Source organism: Harpegnathos saltator, unplaced genomic scaffold (assembly GCF_003227715.2).
Source record: "Harpegnathos saltator strain DR-91 unplaced genomic scaffold, Hsal_v8.6 scaffold587, whole genome shotgun sequence".
In the NCBI taxonomy this organism is placed as follows: domain Eukaryota; kingdom Metazoa; phylum Arthropoda; class Insecta; order Hymenoptera; family Formicidae; genus Harpegnathos; species Harpegnathos saltator.
Window position 1 is genome coordinate 187749 of NW_020230412.1, and position 16029 is coordinate 203777.

Consider the following 16029-nt stretch of genomic DNA (forward strand, 5'->3'; position numbering starts at 1 on the left):
ATGATATTGAAAGCAAAACGTTCCTTTATCCGTTGTTACACATCGAATGATCTTTTTCGACGTCGGCAAAGCGAGTCGCTTACTTTGGAAAAGAAGTAAGTCTCATTTCAGAAAGAAGACGATTAGGTTTTCGATTGTTACGCTTACAAATCAGTTTGAAAAGTCAAGTAACGGTGAAGAAATAGATTTGCACCGCTTTCAAATAAATGGCTCAGGTAAAAAGAAAATTGCTGGCTGTACGTCGAAATCAATTCAAAATTTCTTTATTTTTTGTCGAGTTTGTCTCCTCGTGAATGTTATGTAAGGTGAACTTGTGGACTCGGGTGAAGTGTATGTTGGCGGTGCGTAGTAAGGAGGTCTCATGGGTGGACCATACGTGGGGTGCGCGGGCTGCGGTTCCTTGGACTCCGAGGAACTGGCTGACTTATTAGCGCTGGAGCTGGACGATGTCCCGGATAGATTTGCGCTGGAGGTGGACGAGGTGGCCGACAGCTTTAAGAAAGCACCGAGGATTTCTTTGATGGCCCCGGAGATCAGGTCTCCTGAATTTGGAGTTTGCTGCAAAATTCACCGAGGAATCGTAAACTGCACCGATCGTTATGCGCTATAATCCACGTGAAATTCCAAATCACTTACAGGTCTGTAATGTGGATGATACGAATCGTAAGTCGTTTGCGCATAGTATGTGTCCTTCTTGTGATCGCCTTTGGAAGCGCTGCTGGAACCAGCGCTGGTGCCGGCGAGCACTCCCGACACGACGGCGCTAACCAGAGATTTTACGTCGGAATCGCCCGCCGACTTGGCGAGTTCCTGAAACGCAATTTGTTATCTACTGTAGAATTAATTATATATATTCGACCATTCTATCATTTCGGCTTCTCATTTACAAAGATCGTCTGCATTTGATGGATGAATCAGACAGAGACAGTTAATTTGATGATTTTGAAATTTCTAAAGGTCGATAAACTAACAAAAGTCAGGACGTTATTGTAACAATATATTCTTGAGGCCAAGCAGAATAAAAAAGTCTAGTACCATTTTCTCTTCCGACAAATAATTAGCGAGATATTGTAAGTTAAATATTGAAAAAGTTATCAAGTTTTTCTTAAATATCTCAAAAAATATTAGGCAAATAAAAAAATGTTTCAAACAAAAGTTGTTAAAATTAATTAGTAGAAAAAGATGATATAATGAAAAAATTGGGGTTTTTATGTAGAAAAAGTAATAATCAGTGAATATCTCGAAAGTGACGCCATCTGTAAACAAAATGATATAGTTGTTTTATGTCCCCTTTGAAACCATACAACTTTTGTTTGAAACGTTTCTTAATATATTTTATATTTTTAGGGATTTTTGCCTGGCTTATTTAAAATGGGATACACTCTGTATATATAGTTTAAGAAATAAAATTGAATTTCTACTTTAGTGTATAATACAATTATACGTTTTTAAACATTTATGTACAATTATTGTATTAAACTATTGTATACGATTATACACGATTGTACTATATTTATTTATTTATATGAAATTGCGATATAAAATAATTATGTCGACAATTAAATAATTTTATGCATGAAACTTTTTGTTACTGTCTGCATGTTATTATTTTCCCTAATTTCTTAAACATTTTATGTATATCTTTATAATGCAGAAAAAACTTCCTGTACGAATAAATAAAGAGGTGAAAAACTAGTAAATAAATAAACAAAAATATAAAAAACAAAGGTATTGTCTTATTGAAAAAATTGTCAATACATTGGATTTTTCATAGAGTTTTTTCTTCCGTAAAAAGAAAGATACGAATAACTTATGACACTTTGTGTGACTTTGATACGTACTTTGCTTAGTTTGGCTGTGATGCCGGCAACAAGAGTTGAGAATACCGACTGTCCGTTTTCTCCGGGCTGAAACGACCGACGAGAAACAAATAATGGTGTGAAAATTACATAAACATAAGTATACATCAAGTTATCTACGAGTATAAATTACCTCACTCAATGGAGCGGACAACGATGTTAATAGAGACGCTGATCCCTCTTTACCACCAGGCTGAAAATCATATTTGTTCTAACTGCACGAATTCGCGTGACTCGTGCACGAGTTTTTCCTTTTTATACTATCATGATATTAGGACTTTCGGTTAATTTTGCGGGTTGATGATAACTAGAATGTTTATTACTAATTACTTATCATTTAAATTATTTTAATCTCGAAATATTTCCCATCGCTTGCTACAACCTTTTGCAGCAATAAGTAGAATCCATACAGTAGATAGGAAAAAAGATTTCTTATTTTTAGAAGCAATCTATTCATCATCGAGCTCCAAAATTAACCGGAAAGCACTTAGCATAAAGGTTTACAAATGAAAATTCTTACGCCACTGCTGGTACGACTTAGCGGGCCGATCAAAGGGCCTACGAGGGGGCCGATCAATGGTGCTATGAGTTGAATCAGGGGTCCCAAAATGGCACCGGAATCGCTCCCTTCTCCGTCTCTGCCCTAGAACGAATGTCGGAATTTAGTAGACTTGATATATGGAGAGAATTTCGTAGGAAAATTACGACGGAATTTTGTGACCGAAAAACACATCGACATTCCGTCGAATTTATTATTCTGCTATTTCATATATGTATTATATTATTTATATTTTTTATATCTTTATATTTATTATTTATCTATTTTACATCTATATTTATTACACTTTTTTCTTTTCAGGGAAGGGGAGCTAAAATCTATTATTAAAATATTTACTATATTCCTTAGCGAGATAAACTTTACTAACAAGGTAAGGTAGAGAACGCGGAAATTCAAAAACTTCTGAAACTTTGGAGGTCGCCGATGGGATTTTGCACATCATTGGCCCTGAAAAGGGCCGATTGATTGATTATTGAACTCGATCTATGATATCAAGTGCTGATAATCTGGTGCCCATTTTGTGCAATGCACATTTGCACCCTCTGGCGAAAACTGGCTTGAACGTCCCTCAATGATGTGCAAAATCCCATCGGCGACCTCTACATGGTGCACATCGGGTCATGCTAATGCCGAGGGTACTGCATATGATGAGATAAAAGATTTTTTCCAAATATTGGCGAAAAAAAGTGCATGATCAACTATGCGAAAATTCGAGTGAATTCCTTGCAGCATTCCAAGAACTTTTTGTCTTCTGCAATTTCCCCCCAAACCCCAACGTTCTCGAGTAAAAAATTCAGAAAGTTTGAAAATTTCAATTTTGGAGGCTGAATAAGTGAAATTAGTTTGCGTTATAAAAGAAAAATGCTTCAGACAAAAGTTTCATTTTTTTTGTACGTAGAATCGATTGCCGATATGAAAAATAGGGGTTCCCATTTAAGAAAAAAAAGTTGACCTTGAATGACCTTGAACCCTTCACCCGAGGTCAAAATTGTTGATGGCATCGAATGTCCCCCTTAGAACTGAACAACATTTGTCTGACATTTTTTTCTGGAAAATATCATCCTCGAATTTTATTCAGCCGGCTGGATTAAAATGGGACACCCTGTATATACAATGTTCTACCTGCTTATAGAATAAACTTAATTTTATCGATATTATTGTAGTTATTCTGATAGATTAATTTGTATTTTGATCTTTCTAAAGGGATAATATTTTCGAAAACTTTACTGGCGGAAACTGACTTTTTTCCGCAAAAGACGTTGCTTTACATTGATTTTAGACATTGATTTTACATTGATTTTACTGGAAAATGTGCGATAGATAAAAATAAGTTGAAAGATTTTTGAATATGCGTGGTTACGTATCTCGCTAAATATGGGAAGAATAGCACCTTGTATAAGATCAGCGTGTGCAAGAAATGTGAAATTAATAGTGTGATCGTATTCGATAAGCGAAAAGTTCCGCGTTCGTTTCCCGGCCCAACTTTACTCATATACCCGAGATATATATATACTGCTTAATTGCCGGCACAATTTATTATTTAATTATTTATATATAATTTATATTAATTTATATTAATTTATTATATAATTTGTAATAAAACGATGACAATTAAAGTTCTTAAAGTTCTTAAAAATTTTTGCGGCACACTTTAAATTCTTTCACGGTATACCAATATGCTGTACACACCGGTTGAAAATCATTGCTCTAAGGAGATATTATTTTTGAAAACTCTACTGGCAAAAACTGACTATTTTCTGCAAGAAACGTTGTTATACAACTGATTTTAGAAACTGAAAGATATGTGACAGATAAAAATATGTTAAAGGATTTTTGAATATGCGTGATTACATTTTTCGCTGAATATTGAAAATTGAAAAATTTTTGAAACCCCCTCTGTTCTCTTTTAATTTCAAAAAATTTGAATACACAGTTGCAAAGAGTATGAAATACACTACAACTTTCACACAAACCATTTTTGCATATGCCTTAAATATTTTATGTAAATATTTTATGTAATTCTATGTAAATATTTTAAAAGATATACGGTAAAAATGAAAATACTTTTTTTGTCGGAAGGTGGTTTTACTCCCTCAGACTGGAATTCCGCACAAACAAAAAATATAATAGTTTTGCATTACGGATGAATTACTTTATTACCACACAAAGTTTCAGAATTTTTTGAATTTTTGCATCTCCTACCTCTCCTTGCAAGTTTATTTTTGCACTATTAGAAGAGAAGAAAAAATTAAAAAAAATGTATATATAAAAATAGTCATTACGCACGGCTTTTTTATTTAATATTTACTGGATAGATTAATTTTCCCACACACACATGGTGAGGATATTTTACTAGAAAATATCATTACTAAAGAAAACGCGAAAAGAAAGTTAAAAAAAGTTTATTTGAAAAAAACTATATTATGGAATTTGTCTTTATCTGATAGGTCTATCTGTAGTAGATTTAATAGATTTGATAGAATTGGTAGATTTGCGCTAGGAATCGTTATTCGGTAAGCTCACCTCGCTGAGTCTTTGAGAGAGCGGCACCAAAACGCCTGGAATATCAATCGCATCCTCATCTTCCGGCTGAAAAAACAAATATCCCAGCGTCAAACTAAAACTTCAATCGAGTTAAGCCAATTGTTAATTAGAAAGTGCTACAAATAATCTCCAGAGCTACATCGAGCACCAAATATTCAAATCTTACGTCAGAAAGTCCTTCGAGCAGAGGAATAAGGCTCTGAAGCAGATCCGCTATGTCGACGTCGGCCTCTGGCTGAAATTCCCAATAATATTATTGTATTTATCGTATAAACAAGTTTCCCTTTCATAATTGTGAGAGAGATAAAGACTATAATTGCATCGCTCGCATATTTTACAAGTCTAAAGACGTCGATTTGCAAATCTGTTTGTTTCGGTTTATTACGTCACTAAGCTCCTCGAGAATCGGCACTGCTAACGGCAGTAACTCCAACAAGGCCTGTAAAGATCCACCTTCCTCTTCCTCGTCGTCGTCGTCGTCGTCGTCGTCGTCCTGCGAAGAGAACAGCTGAACGTTATGCACCCTCATGACGATCATTGCGCAAAGTGCGCAATGCTGTTACGAACGATAAACCAAACAATTTGAGCCACTTACGTCCGTTTGCTGTGCGAAGGTCTCGTTGCGTCTCTCCTGATTGGGCAGCATCTGAAACGAATAATTACATTTTGATCAGCGGCGCTCTCTCTCGAGAGTGACTTAGTCGAGAGTGTGCAGAAGCTGTCATAATTCATCGGTTACAGCTGCCTCGCTTTTTATTGTCGCCCTCTCGTCGGCAATCTCTCGACTTCTAGCGAGCGAGCGAGCGAGTGAGCGAGAGAGAGAGAGAGAGAGAGAGAGAGAGTGTGAGAGAGAGAGAGGAGGGGCAAAGGATCCACCGCGCTGATCCTTACTTGAGCAACGGATCATCGGCGCGGCGGTTTCATGCATATTTAATGCGTAGAAACGTCGCGACTTGGAAATGTCGCGGCAATGGCGACCGTTCACGAATTTCCAAATTTCACTTTCTCGGAGATGTCACCGAGACGAGCGCGAATTCTTTCGTCGAGACGGTTTTTGCATAATCGGCCGACTGTTGTGGCCTGTCAGCAAGCACGCGTCGACATGAAATATGACATCCTAATGAGAGTATGCATTCGTTGTCAGTCTTAGACGCGGATGCAAATGCAAAGCGGATAAACTTTCGAAGCGGCTTGTCACGTTCGAGCGTGGTTATAGATTGCAGCTTTTTCTCTACTGGTGATTTCGTCAGAATTATTACGATAATTGCAACCTCTTATAGATCATTGCGCGTACGCCGATCGTTTGAGCGTATCCATTGAGTATAGCCGCGTATTTCTCTCCCGAAATTTCGTAGACTTATTGTTCATTTCAGAGCACTTCTTTAATCGCGATTGCGCTTCTTCGGGTTTGTGTCATTTAACTTAACTTTTTAAAATTTATGTTACTAGTAAATTTCGGTACGAATTGTTCAATTGTTTAAATACTGAAAAGTGCGGCCGTTTTCATTGTGTTTCATTTTAAAGTATATCTTAAGTTACGAGAATATATTTTAATTTTCCAAGCGTTTAAATCCGTTGCAATACTAATAAATTTTAATACAAATTACTCAATCGCTTCCACATCAAGGGATTCGAATTAATTAAGCTTCCCCTGTTTTATGTAAAACTCTATCTAGTTAACGCCGCAATAAATTCACTTTTGACGTGTTTGTTTCGTTAAATTTTAATTTACTAAAAGTTTTATGGATATATTGAAAATGGCGGACACTAAAATGTAATCATCATCATGAAAGTTGACTCCAAAAATATACATTTTCTTATATATAAAATCTTCTTATATATAAGTAGTTTTACACATATAAATAAAATTAATAAAGTTTATCCTAACTGAATAAAATAATTTAGATTTAAATAAATATGTTACTAGTACCAATTCAGACTCAGATCACCAATAAATATTTCTTATAATTTTTTATTTCTTATCTTTTGTTTATTTTTTCTTTCAGCGTAGTGTAGTTAGTAAAGCCGTTGCCTAGCAAGCGAAAAGTCTCGGGTTCGGTACCCGGCCCAACATTACTCATATTCCCGATGAGCTTAAAAATATGCGACAGTCAAAAGCATATTAAAAGATTTTTGGATATACGTAGTTACATGACGTTTTTATGATTGCTCGTACGGTGTTTAATATTTGTGGAATGTAATGTTTAGCTCAAAACTCCTTGGCAATTACATTACATAATGAGAAAGACATTAGTTACGTAACAAATATGTATTATTGAATATCATATTATTTTCCTGCAGGTGCATCGTTTTGACATAAAATCCAATTATAAGAGGGAGAAGGAGATACAATAAAACACGGCGTTTTAGTAGTTCAGTTGGTAGAGCCATCGCCCGGCAAGCAAAAGGTCCCCGAAGGGTTCGATTCCCACCCAGCGTTTATACTTATATGTCCGGTATGTATATATATACTGCCTTCGTCTCTCCTGCAAATTGTCTCAAAAGTTGATTCAACTAATACAAAACGAAACTTCCATTCCCAGAGTAGTATATGTGTCTTCTATTTAATATAATTTCTAGATGACTAAAGAAGGAGAGAAAAGAAGCGAAATTATATACACCGATGGGTGTAGAGTTGTGTTTGGGTAAATTAGTTGGCAAAGCAGTCGCCTGGATATAATTCTTGATCTCTACTTTACCTCGCCTGATATATTTTTCTTTTCCTCTTACAGAATCAAATACTTTTCATGGTGTAGTCGAGTAATTATATATATAATCGTCTACTTGTTTATAGGACAAACTTAATTTTATCAATATTATTGAGTAGTCATTTTGACAGATTAAATTGTTTTTTATTTCACCTAAAACAGTGTTATTTTTGAAAACTCTGCAGACGGAAATTTACTTTTTTTCGCACAAACATTGCTGTATAACTGATTTTAGAAGTTAAAAGATATGCGACAATCAAAAATATGCTAGAAGATTTTTAAATATGTGTGGTTACGTTTCTCGCTGAATATTGGAAGAATAACACACCTTTGTATGAGATCAGCATGTGCAAGAAATATGAAAAGAGTAGCGTGATTATATTAACGCTTATCTAACATGATGTTTCTACGATTGTTTTTGTATGATGTTTAATGTTTGTAAAGTGTAGTGATTACCTTAGAGTCTCTTTGGTAGTTACATAATAGGAAAAAATTAGTTACACAATGTGTAAACAAATATGTCTTATTGAATATCATATTGTTTTCCTGTAAGTGCATCGTTTTGACATAAAATCTAACAATAAGTATAAGAGAATGAAAGAGATAAGACGAAACGAGGCTTGTTGTAGCTCAGATTGTAGAGACACCGCCCGGCAAGCGAAAGGTCCCGGGTTCGATTCCCGGTCTAGAGCTCTACTCATATGCGCCCGTTATATATGTACTGCTTTCGTCTCTTCTGCAAATTGTCTCAGAAGTTGATTTAGCCAATATATATGAAATTTGTTTAGGAATATTACTTTGTATAATTTCTTGATGCCTAAAGAAAGAGAGAGAGAAAGCAAAATTATATATCGAAGGGTATATAGAGTGTGTTTGGGTAGCTCAGTTGGCAGAGCAGTCGCCCGGATTCAATTCTTGATCTCTACTCTACCTCGCCTAATATATTTTTGTTCTTCTTACAGATTAATTTGTATTTTAATCCGCCTGAAGCAGTGTTACTTTTGAAAACTCGGCAGACGGAAATTTACTTTTTTTAGCAACAAGCATTGCTGTACAACTGATTTTAGAAGTTTAAGGATATGCGACAATCAAAAGTATGCTAAAAGATTTTTAAATATGTGTGGTTACATTTTTCGCTGAATATAGAAAGAATAACACCTTGTGTGAGATCAGCATGTGCAAGAAATATGAAGAGAGTAGCGTGATTATATTAACGCTTATCTAACATGACGTTTCTACGATTGTTTTTGTACGATGTTCAATATTTGTGAAGTGTAGTGATTACCTTAGAGTCTGTTTGTTAGTTGCATAATAGGAAAATTTAGTTATACAAGAAATATGTTTTCTTGAATATCATATTGTTTTCCTATAAGTGCATCGTTTTGACATAATATCTAAGGATAAGAGAATGAAAGAAATACAATGAAACAAGGCTTGTGGTATCTCATTTGGTAGAGACATCGTCCGGCGAGCGAAATGTCCCGGGGTTCAATTTTCGGTGCCAGCTTTTACTCTCATATACTCGATATATACGAGGGTGGTCCGATAAGATACTTAGCCTACAAAAGAAAAACGAAAATTTTGGAAAAGTGGCGATTTATTTCTCAACATAGTCTCCTTTTAACTCGATACACTTGACCCAGCGATGCTTCAACTTCTTTAACCCGTCTGAAAAATATGTTTTCTCGAGGTCTACAAAGTAGACCTCCGTGGCGGCGATGACCTCCTCATTCGACTCAAATTTCTGCCCGGCGAGTGACTTTTTTAAGTTTGGAAACAAAAAGAAGTCGCACGGGGCCAAATCTGGAGAATACGGTGGATGGGGCAGCAGTTCGTAGCCCAATTCGACCAATTTGACCGTGGCGAGGGCGGAGGTGTGAGCCGGTGCGTTGTCATGGTGGAAGAGCACTTTTTTCTTCGCCAAATGGGGCCGTTTTTTCTGCAATTCGGCGTCGAATCGGCATAGTACAGCCCTGTGACCGTTTTGCCCTTCTCCAGGTAGTCGATGTAGATCATACCTTGTGAATCCCAGAAAACGGTGGCCATCACCTTTCCGGCCGATAGGACAGTCTTCGCCTTCTTCGGAGCACGTTCGCCGGGTGAAGTCCACTGTTTCGACTGTTCCTTGGTCTCTGGTGTGTACCAGTGGATCCATGTTTCGTCGACGGTCACGAAACGACGCAGAAACTCCTTCTTTGCGCTTAAACATTAAGCTTAAACAGCGTCAAACACTGCTCTGAAGTGGTCTCACGGTTGCGCTTGTTGTCCGGAGTGAGCAAACGCGGCACCCATCGCGCCGACAGCTTTCTCATGCCCAAAATTTCATGCAGGATATGACCCACGCGGTCTTTTGAGATGCCTACTGTCTCAGCTATCTCGCGCACCTTCAATCGGCGATCTGCCAATACGAGATCGTGGATTTTTGTCATGTTATCCTCCGTGGTAGCCGTTTCCGGGGCACCTGGGCGTGGCTCATCAAAAACCGACGTGCGACCACGTTGAAACTCGTTAAACCAATTTTTGACGGTCGCCATCGAAGGAGAAGAGTCACCGTACACAGTATCCAAGCGTTCTTTGATTTCGCTGCGCGATTTCCCTTCCAAAAACAAGAATCGAATCACCGGCCGATATTGCTCTTTTTCCATTTTTCTAAAATCCGCGGACACGCCGGCTTCCGCACGCGGTCAAAACAAAACTACGAGTCCAATTCGGCTGAAATTTCGACAGTAGCCGTCTACGAGAATGTACTACACGATAGTAAATTTCTCTTGCGATAGTGGCGCCATCGGGCGGTGAGGCTAAGTACTTATCGGACCGCCCTCGTATATGTATTGCTTTCGTCTCTTCTGCAAATTATCTCAGAAGTTGATTTAGCCAATACATCTATGATTGGAATATTACTTTATATAATTTCTTGATACCTAAAGAAAGAGAGAGAGGAAGCGAAATTATATATCGAAAGTGTGTGGGGTGTATTTGGGTAGCTCAGTTGGCAGAGCAGTCGGATTCAATTCTGTATTTTTTCTCTCCTCTTATGCAATCAAATATTTTTTATCGTATATTGGGGCAATTATATATACAATCGTCTACCTGCTATATAGGTATAGAACAAACGTAATTTTAGCGATATTATTATAGTTATTTTGATAGATTAATTTGTATTTTGATCCCTCTAAAGAGAGGTATTATTTTTGAAAACTCTGCTGGCAGAAACTCACTTTTTCCGCAAGAAACGTTGCTATATATCTGATTTTAGAAATTTAAAGATATGCGGTAGATAAAAACATGTTGAAAGATTATTTAATATATGTGGTTACGTTTTTCGTTGAATATGAGAAGAGTAACACACCTTTGGATGAGATTAGCGTATGCAAGAAATATGAAATGAGTAGCGTGATCGTATTAACGTTTATGTAACATGACGTTTTTACGGTTGTTTGAATAGTGTTTAATATTTGCGGAGTATAATGTTTACTTTAGAGCCTCTCTGGCAATTGCATAATGAGAAAAAAATTAGTCACTCAACAAATATGTTTTATTGAATATGATATTATGTTTTCCTGCTAGTGCATTTTTATGACATAAATTCTAAGTATAACAGAGAGAAGGATATATATCGAAACATGGTGCTTTAATAGTTTATAAGGAAAGGCATGTAATTCGGAAATTCAAAAACTTCTGAACTTCGGAACTTTATGTGAAAGTAAAGTAGTTTATCCGTAATGCAAGATTATTTTTTGTTCGTGAGGAATTCGAGTTTGAGGGATGAAACCACTCTTTGAAGGAAAAAAAATCCTCTTCATTTTTTACGTTTATCTTTTAAAATGCGACGCATATACAAAAATAGTTTGTATGAAAATATAGTGTATTTCATTTTCTTTGCAACTGTGTTTCAGAATTTGCAAAATTGAAAAATTTTTGAAACCTCTTCAGCTCTCCTCCAATTTTGCAAAATCTGAATATACAGTTGCAAAGGATATGAAATATATTATAACTTTCGTATAAACCATTTTTGCAAATGCCTCGTATTTTGAAAGATATACGCTAAAAATGAAAATGATTTTTTTTCAAAGGGTGTTTCACCCCTTCAGACTGAAATTCCGCACGAACGAAAAATAGTTTTGCATTACGGATAAACTACTTTACTTCCATTACAAAGTTTCAGATGTTTTTGAATTTTCGTGTTTCCTACCTTTTTTTATTAATATAAATGTATTATTGTAAATACATTGTTTATAAATTAGCTAAATAGTTGGAATTTGAATAACGGAAATGTAATGATCAATTAAAACAAATTAATGTAAACTACTCGATATCGTCGCGAAACAGGTGAAGATTTACGGGTCGATTGAGAAGAAACATCGAAAATATCTCAGGCTCCAAAAAATTAAACATATTATTTAAGTAATAACATGTATTTTTTTCATTAAAGTATTATGAGTTTATTATTCGTTATTTGTCATTCATTTTAGGTGATTAATATTTTAGGTTGCTGTAAAATTTCAGTAGCGTTCGTAGCCTTCATGGAGGATGAGAGGAAATATCGAACAATAAAACGAAAGAGAATCACCCCCATAGCTCTTGCTAGCATTCTTTTCGTGCAAAACAAAACAAACTTGGGCGCTAAAAGTCAAGCTTTACATTGAACATTTACGAGCATTGAAAGTTTACGAGCTACTTACATCTTCAAACGTCACTTGTATCTTCTGCTGGTTAGTTCCTTTCAAGATCGAAAGGACCGGCGCTGTGACACTGACCTCAGTTGTGTTCTTTGGCAGTTTCTTCAGGATACCCAACATCCTCAACAGATCGCCGAGTATAAGCGGCTGTCGCTTGCTCGACTGCTGCTGTTTCGCGCCTTTCTTCTTCTCGCCTTTCCTCTGTTTTCGCACATTTTGCGAATTACTCTCTTCCTCTTCTTCTTCTTCTTCTCCTTCTTTTTTCTCTTCTTCCTCTTCCTTCTCCTCCTCCTCCCTTTCCTCTTCTTTTTCTTCTTCATCCTCCTTTACTCTCTCGTTCTTCCTCATCTTCTTCCTGTCCGTAGTGAAATCATCGAGAATGACATTGATCTGACCGGACTCGTTCGTGAGCGTGTAATTCTTATTGAAATACGACGGGAACTCATTCGGAGGATCTCTACCGCGGGTCGCGAAGTAATTTTTCTGCTGGGTCTTCGAGGTCGTCGTAGCCGAAGGCAGTTGTCTGGTGATCGTTATCACCGCCTGAAACGGAAAGGTCAAGAGAGATTCATCTGTCTGCGACCGATTGCGCGGTGATACTTGCGCGAACTCGTTGTTCGTCAAGGGTTTCATGCGAACGTTCAAGGGTCTTTTCTTGGTTGAAAGCCTCGTGGGCTCTTTGAACTCGGAATCGTTTCTGCCGACGTTTCCGTTCTGATATGGAAAGACGTCGGTCGCCCTCGGGGGCAATGGGAGGTACATGGCGGAAGGTGGCCGCGCCAATATTTCGGGACTCGTGAAAATCAAGGGCTCATTCTGTTGAAAGGGATCCCCGACATTGAAATTTGCGTATTGTTCAAAGTATAACTGCTGGTCAGTGATCGGCCCGTTGACGCTTGACGTGGGGATGCTGAAAGGATCCTGCAACATGGCCGCTGTGAACTTCATCTTCCCCACGGGCAACGGATACGCGACTACTTTGTCGTCCGCGCTTTGCACGGGTGGCTCTTTGAGTCTTCGCGCAGGATAATTGATGCCTGGCTTCTTCTCGCTTGATGGAGTTTTCCTCGTCATCTCCTTCGACTTGAAACCCGAACTGTTTGCGAGGGACACTCGTTTGTCGGGCTGCGACCCGATCGACGAGATATCCTTCAAGGTTGACGTGAGGTTGACCTTGGGCGTCACCAAGGTCATCACATATTTGGACCAGGCTAGTAGGTCCTGCTTCGAAGCAATCTTCAGTGGCAACTGGATCTCCAGGATCTTCGGAGACGAGGAAAAACCCTGCTCATTCTCGTTAGTCGCTCGTTTCCGTGACATTAAGGGCGCCGAACACGCGAGGTTGGATACTACCAAGATCAGGATGCAGTTCGAACGGGATAGTATCAGCGACAATACGAGAAACATCTTGAACACCGATATTTCTTGCCGTTGGGGAGTATTTCAAATCTCAGGTGTAACGCGCAGCGACAGCACCATAATTCATAATGGAAAATAGCACCACATTTCCTGGTCGACTCTCACTCTTTGATCAATTCCTTCAACACGTTTGTCCGACTGAACAAGAATCTCCGATGCAAAATAATACGGCTAAATATCAAGTTATAACGTTTCCTATCAAAATATTAGGAGTGAAATTTAGTTTTGAGAGTTTTGCAAGAGATGCCACAAATGTCAGTTTTGTTGAAGACATTCCAATCACACCTATTGCTTTTTAATGCTTTAATGTTAATCCATAATATTCAGTTATTTACTAACTAACTAACAATAGACGCAGAAGAAATTGTATTAATGCCATCTTAAAAATGAAACTTCCTAAAGAGCATTTCGACATACGCTGCTTTTGTTTTTTAATCAGAAGAAAATGGCGGCTAAAGATCATAGAATTCTGATAGAAATTTGTGGTGATGTGTTCCATCAATTAAGACATGTGAATGTTAGTTTAGGCTCAAAAGTGGTGATTTTAATTTTAACGATAAAGATCTCTCGGGACAACCAAGAAAGCTTGAAAATGCAGATTTGCAAGCATTATTGGACGAAAATTCACACAATCCGCTTCAGAACTTGCCAGAGCACAAAATGTTGATCGTACAATAGTTACTAAACGTTTACGATATGAGAAAGATTCATAAAGAAGGAAAATGGATTCCACAATTCAATTATCAGAAAATGCCATTGCAAACCGGTTGAACATTTGCATTTCGTCGATCGCCAAACAAAAAATGAAGAGTTGTTTGTATCGAATTATTATCAGGGATGAGAAATGGATCTATTTCGATAATCTTAAATGAAAATAATCATGGGTTGGCCCAGGCCAACCAGCAACATCCATTTCGAGGTGCAATATTCACGGTTCAAAGGTATTGCTGTGTATTCGGTGGAATCAAGGTGGAAAAAGGTGTTGTGTACGTACTATGAACTGTTAAATCCGAATGAAACTATCACTGCTGATCGTTATCGACAACGATTAAACAAATTGAAGCGAATATTGGACCAAAAACAATCACCAATCGCGAGTAAACGACGCAAAGTAATCTTTCTTCACAACAATGTTCGATTTCATGTTGTATTATCAGTGAAGAAAACGCTATTAGAGCTGGAATGGGAAGTCTTATCGTACTCCGCATGTTCTTCAGACATTGTTCCATCCGATTATCACTTCGAGGAGTGAAAATTTGTTGAAAATTGGATCAATTCCAAAGAAGAATCTTTTTATCGTCGCAGAATCCATCTCTTGCCAGAAAGATGGGAAAAGATTGGAAAAAACGCAGGAAAATATTTGGATTAAGGTATTCGTTCATTATCTTGTTTAAGTAAATCAGTTATTGAGAAAAAAATCTTCAAAACTAAATCGCACTCCTAGTAAATAAATGAAGACCTGTAAGAGTCGAATGTAGGAAAGAGTGTTTGCCTGAAAAAGAAATAAACGAATCTAAAACACCCCGAACTAATTCCCAATAACAATTATAATCAAACACACACAAGTATCTCGATTCTATTTGGAGCCTTGTGAGTCGTCAACATTCACATGTTGATTAAGAACCGAGAAGTAGCACCGAATATAATAATCGATATTAATCATCGTGAGAGATCAATCTCACGTTTCGGGTTCTTCGTTACTTTTTCTTTCGCACAAACACCCTCTTACGTTCGACTCTTACGGGCTCCTATCACTTTATCCTTCCGTTTGACAAATTTTGCTGATCAATTCTTCTCATTCGCAACGCACTTCAAGATCTTGACGTCACACTTCACTCACAGTCGCGCACGTAAAAAATGCAGGCGGACGGATTACTCTTGGCTGACAACGATTCGTGTGCCGAATCGATGATTTAACCGGGCGTTTGCAGAGCTCACCGAGCAGAACCGGACGAGCGCGATGAACTCGGACGGAAGAGCTCGTGGGACACGATTGTACTTGAGGAACTGGACGGTTGAATAGGAAAATGGTTGCTTTATAGCCCGGTCTAATCAGAGGTCTGATTTTCCCCCCTGGTCGCGGAAGCGTGCATTCTTTCCATGCGGGATATCGGGATATCGGGCTCCGTTAATCACAGTGCATCGGATCGGAGGCGGTCGCGTTCACTTCCGTCGTTGCGTCTCCAGCGACGAGGTCTTCCTCCCCGCGGCATTCGGATCATTACACGCACGTCGGGCAAGTATGTAATGTGAAACGCGCG

The 16029-nt window shown here is 37.8% G+C and overlaps 1 protein-coding gene across 1 annotated transcript; it reads right to left on the reverse strand.

The window, feature by feature from the left end:
• Positions 1-252: 252 nt before the first annotated feature.
• Positions 253-13669, reverse strand: LOC105192470 (uncharacterized). Its single transcript, XM_011156635.2, has 11 exons — positions 12680-13669; positions 12353-12550; positions 5558-5608; positions 5348-5455; positions 5129-5197; positions 4942-5007; positions 2380-2502; positions 1993-2052; positions 1842-1907; positions 637-810; positions 253-558 (listed from the first exon to the last, which is right to left on the reverse strand). Exons 1-11 carry the CDS (start codon positions 13667-13669, stop codon positions 253-255), a joined length of 2211 nt encoding a protein of 736 aa, XP_011154937.2.
• Between the last annotated feature and the right edge of the window lie 2360 nt (positions 13670-16029).

Coding starts and splice junctions, on each gene's coding strand:
- LOC105192470 (XM_011156635.2), bottom strand. CDS start 13,669: ATGTCACGGAAACGAGCGACTAACGAGAATGAGCAGGGTTTTTCCTCG. Junction 5,609..12,352: donor TACAAGTGACGTTTGAAGAT/GTAAGTAGCTCG, acceptor TATTCGTTTCAG/ATGCTGCCCAATCAGGAGAG. Junction 559..636: donor ATCATCCACATTACAGACCT/GTAAGTGATTTG, acceptor TGAATTTTGCAG/CAAACTCCAAATTCAGGAGA.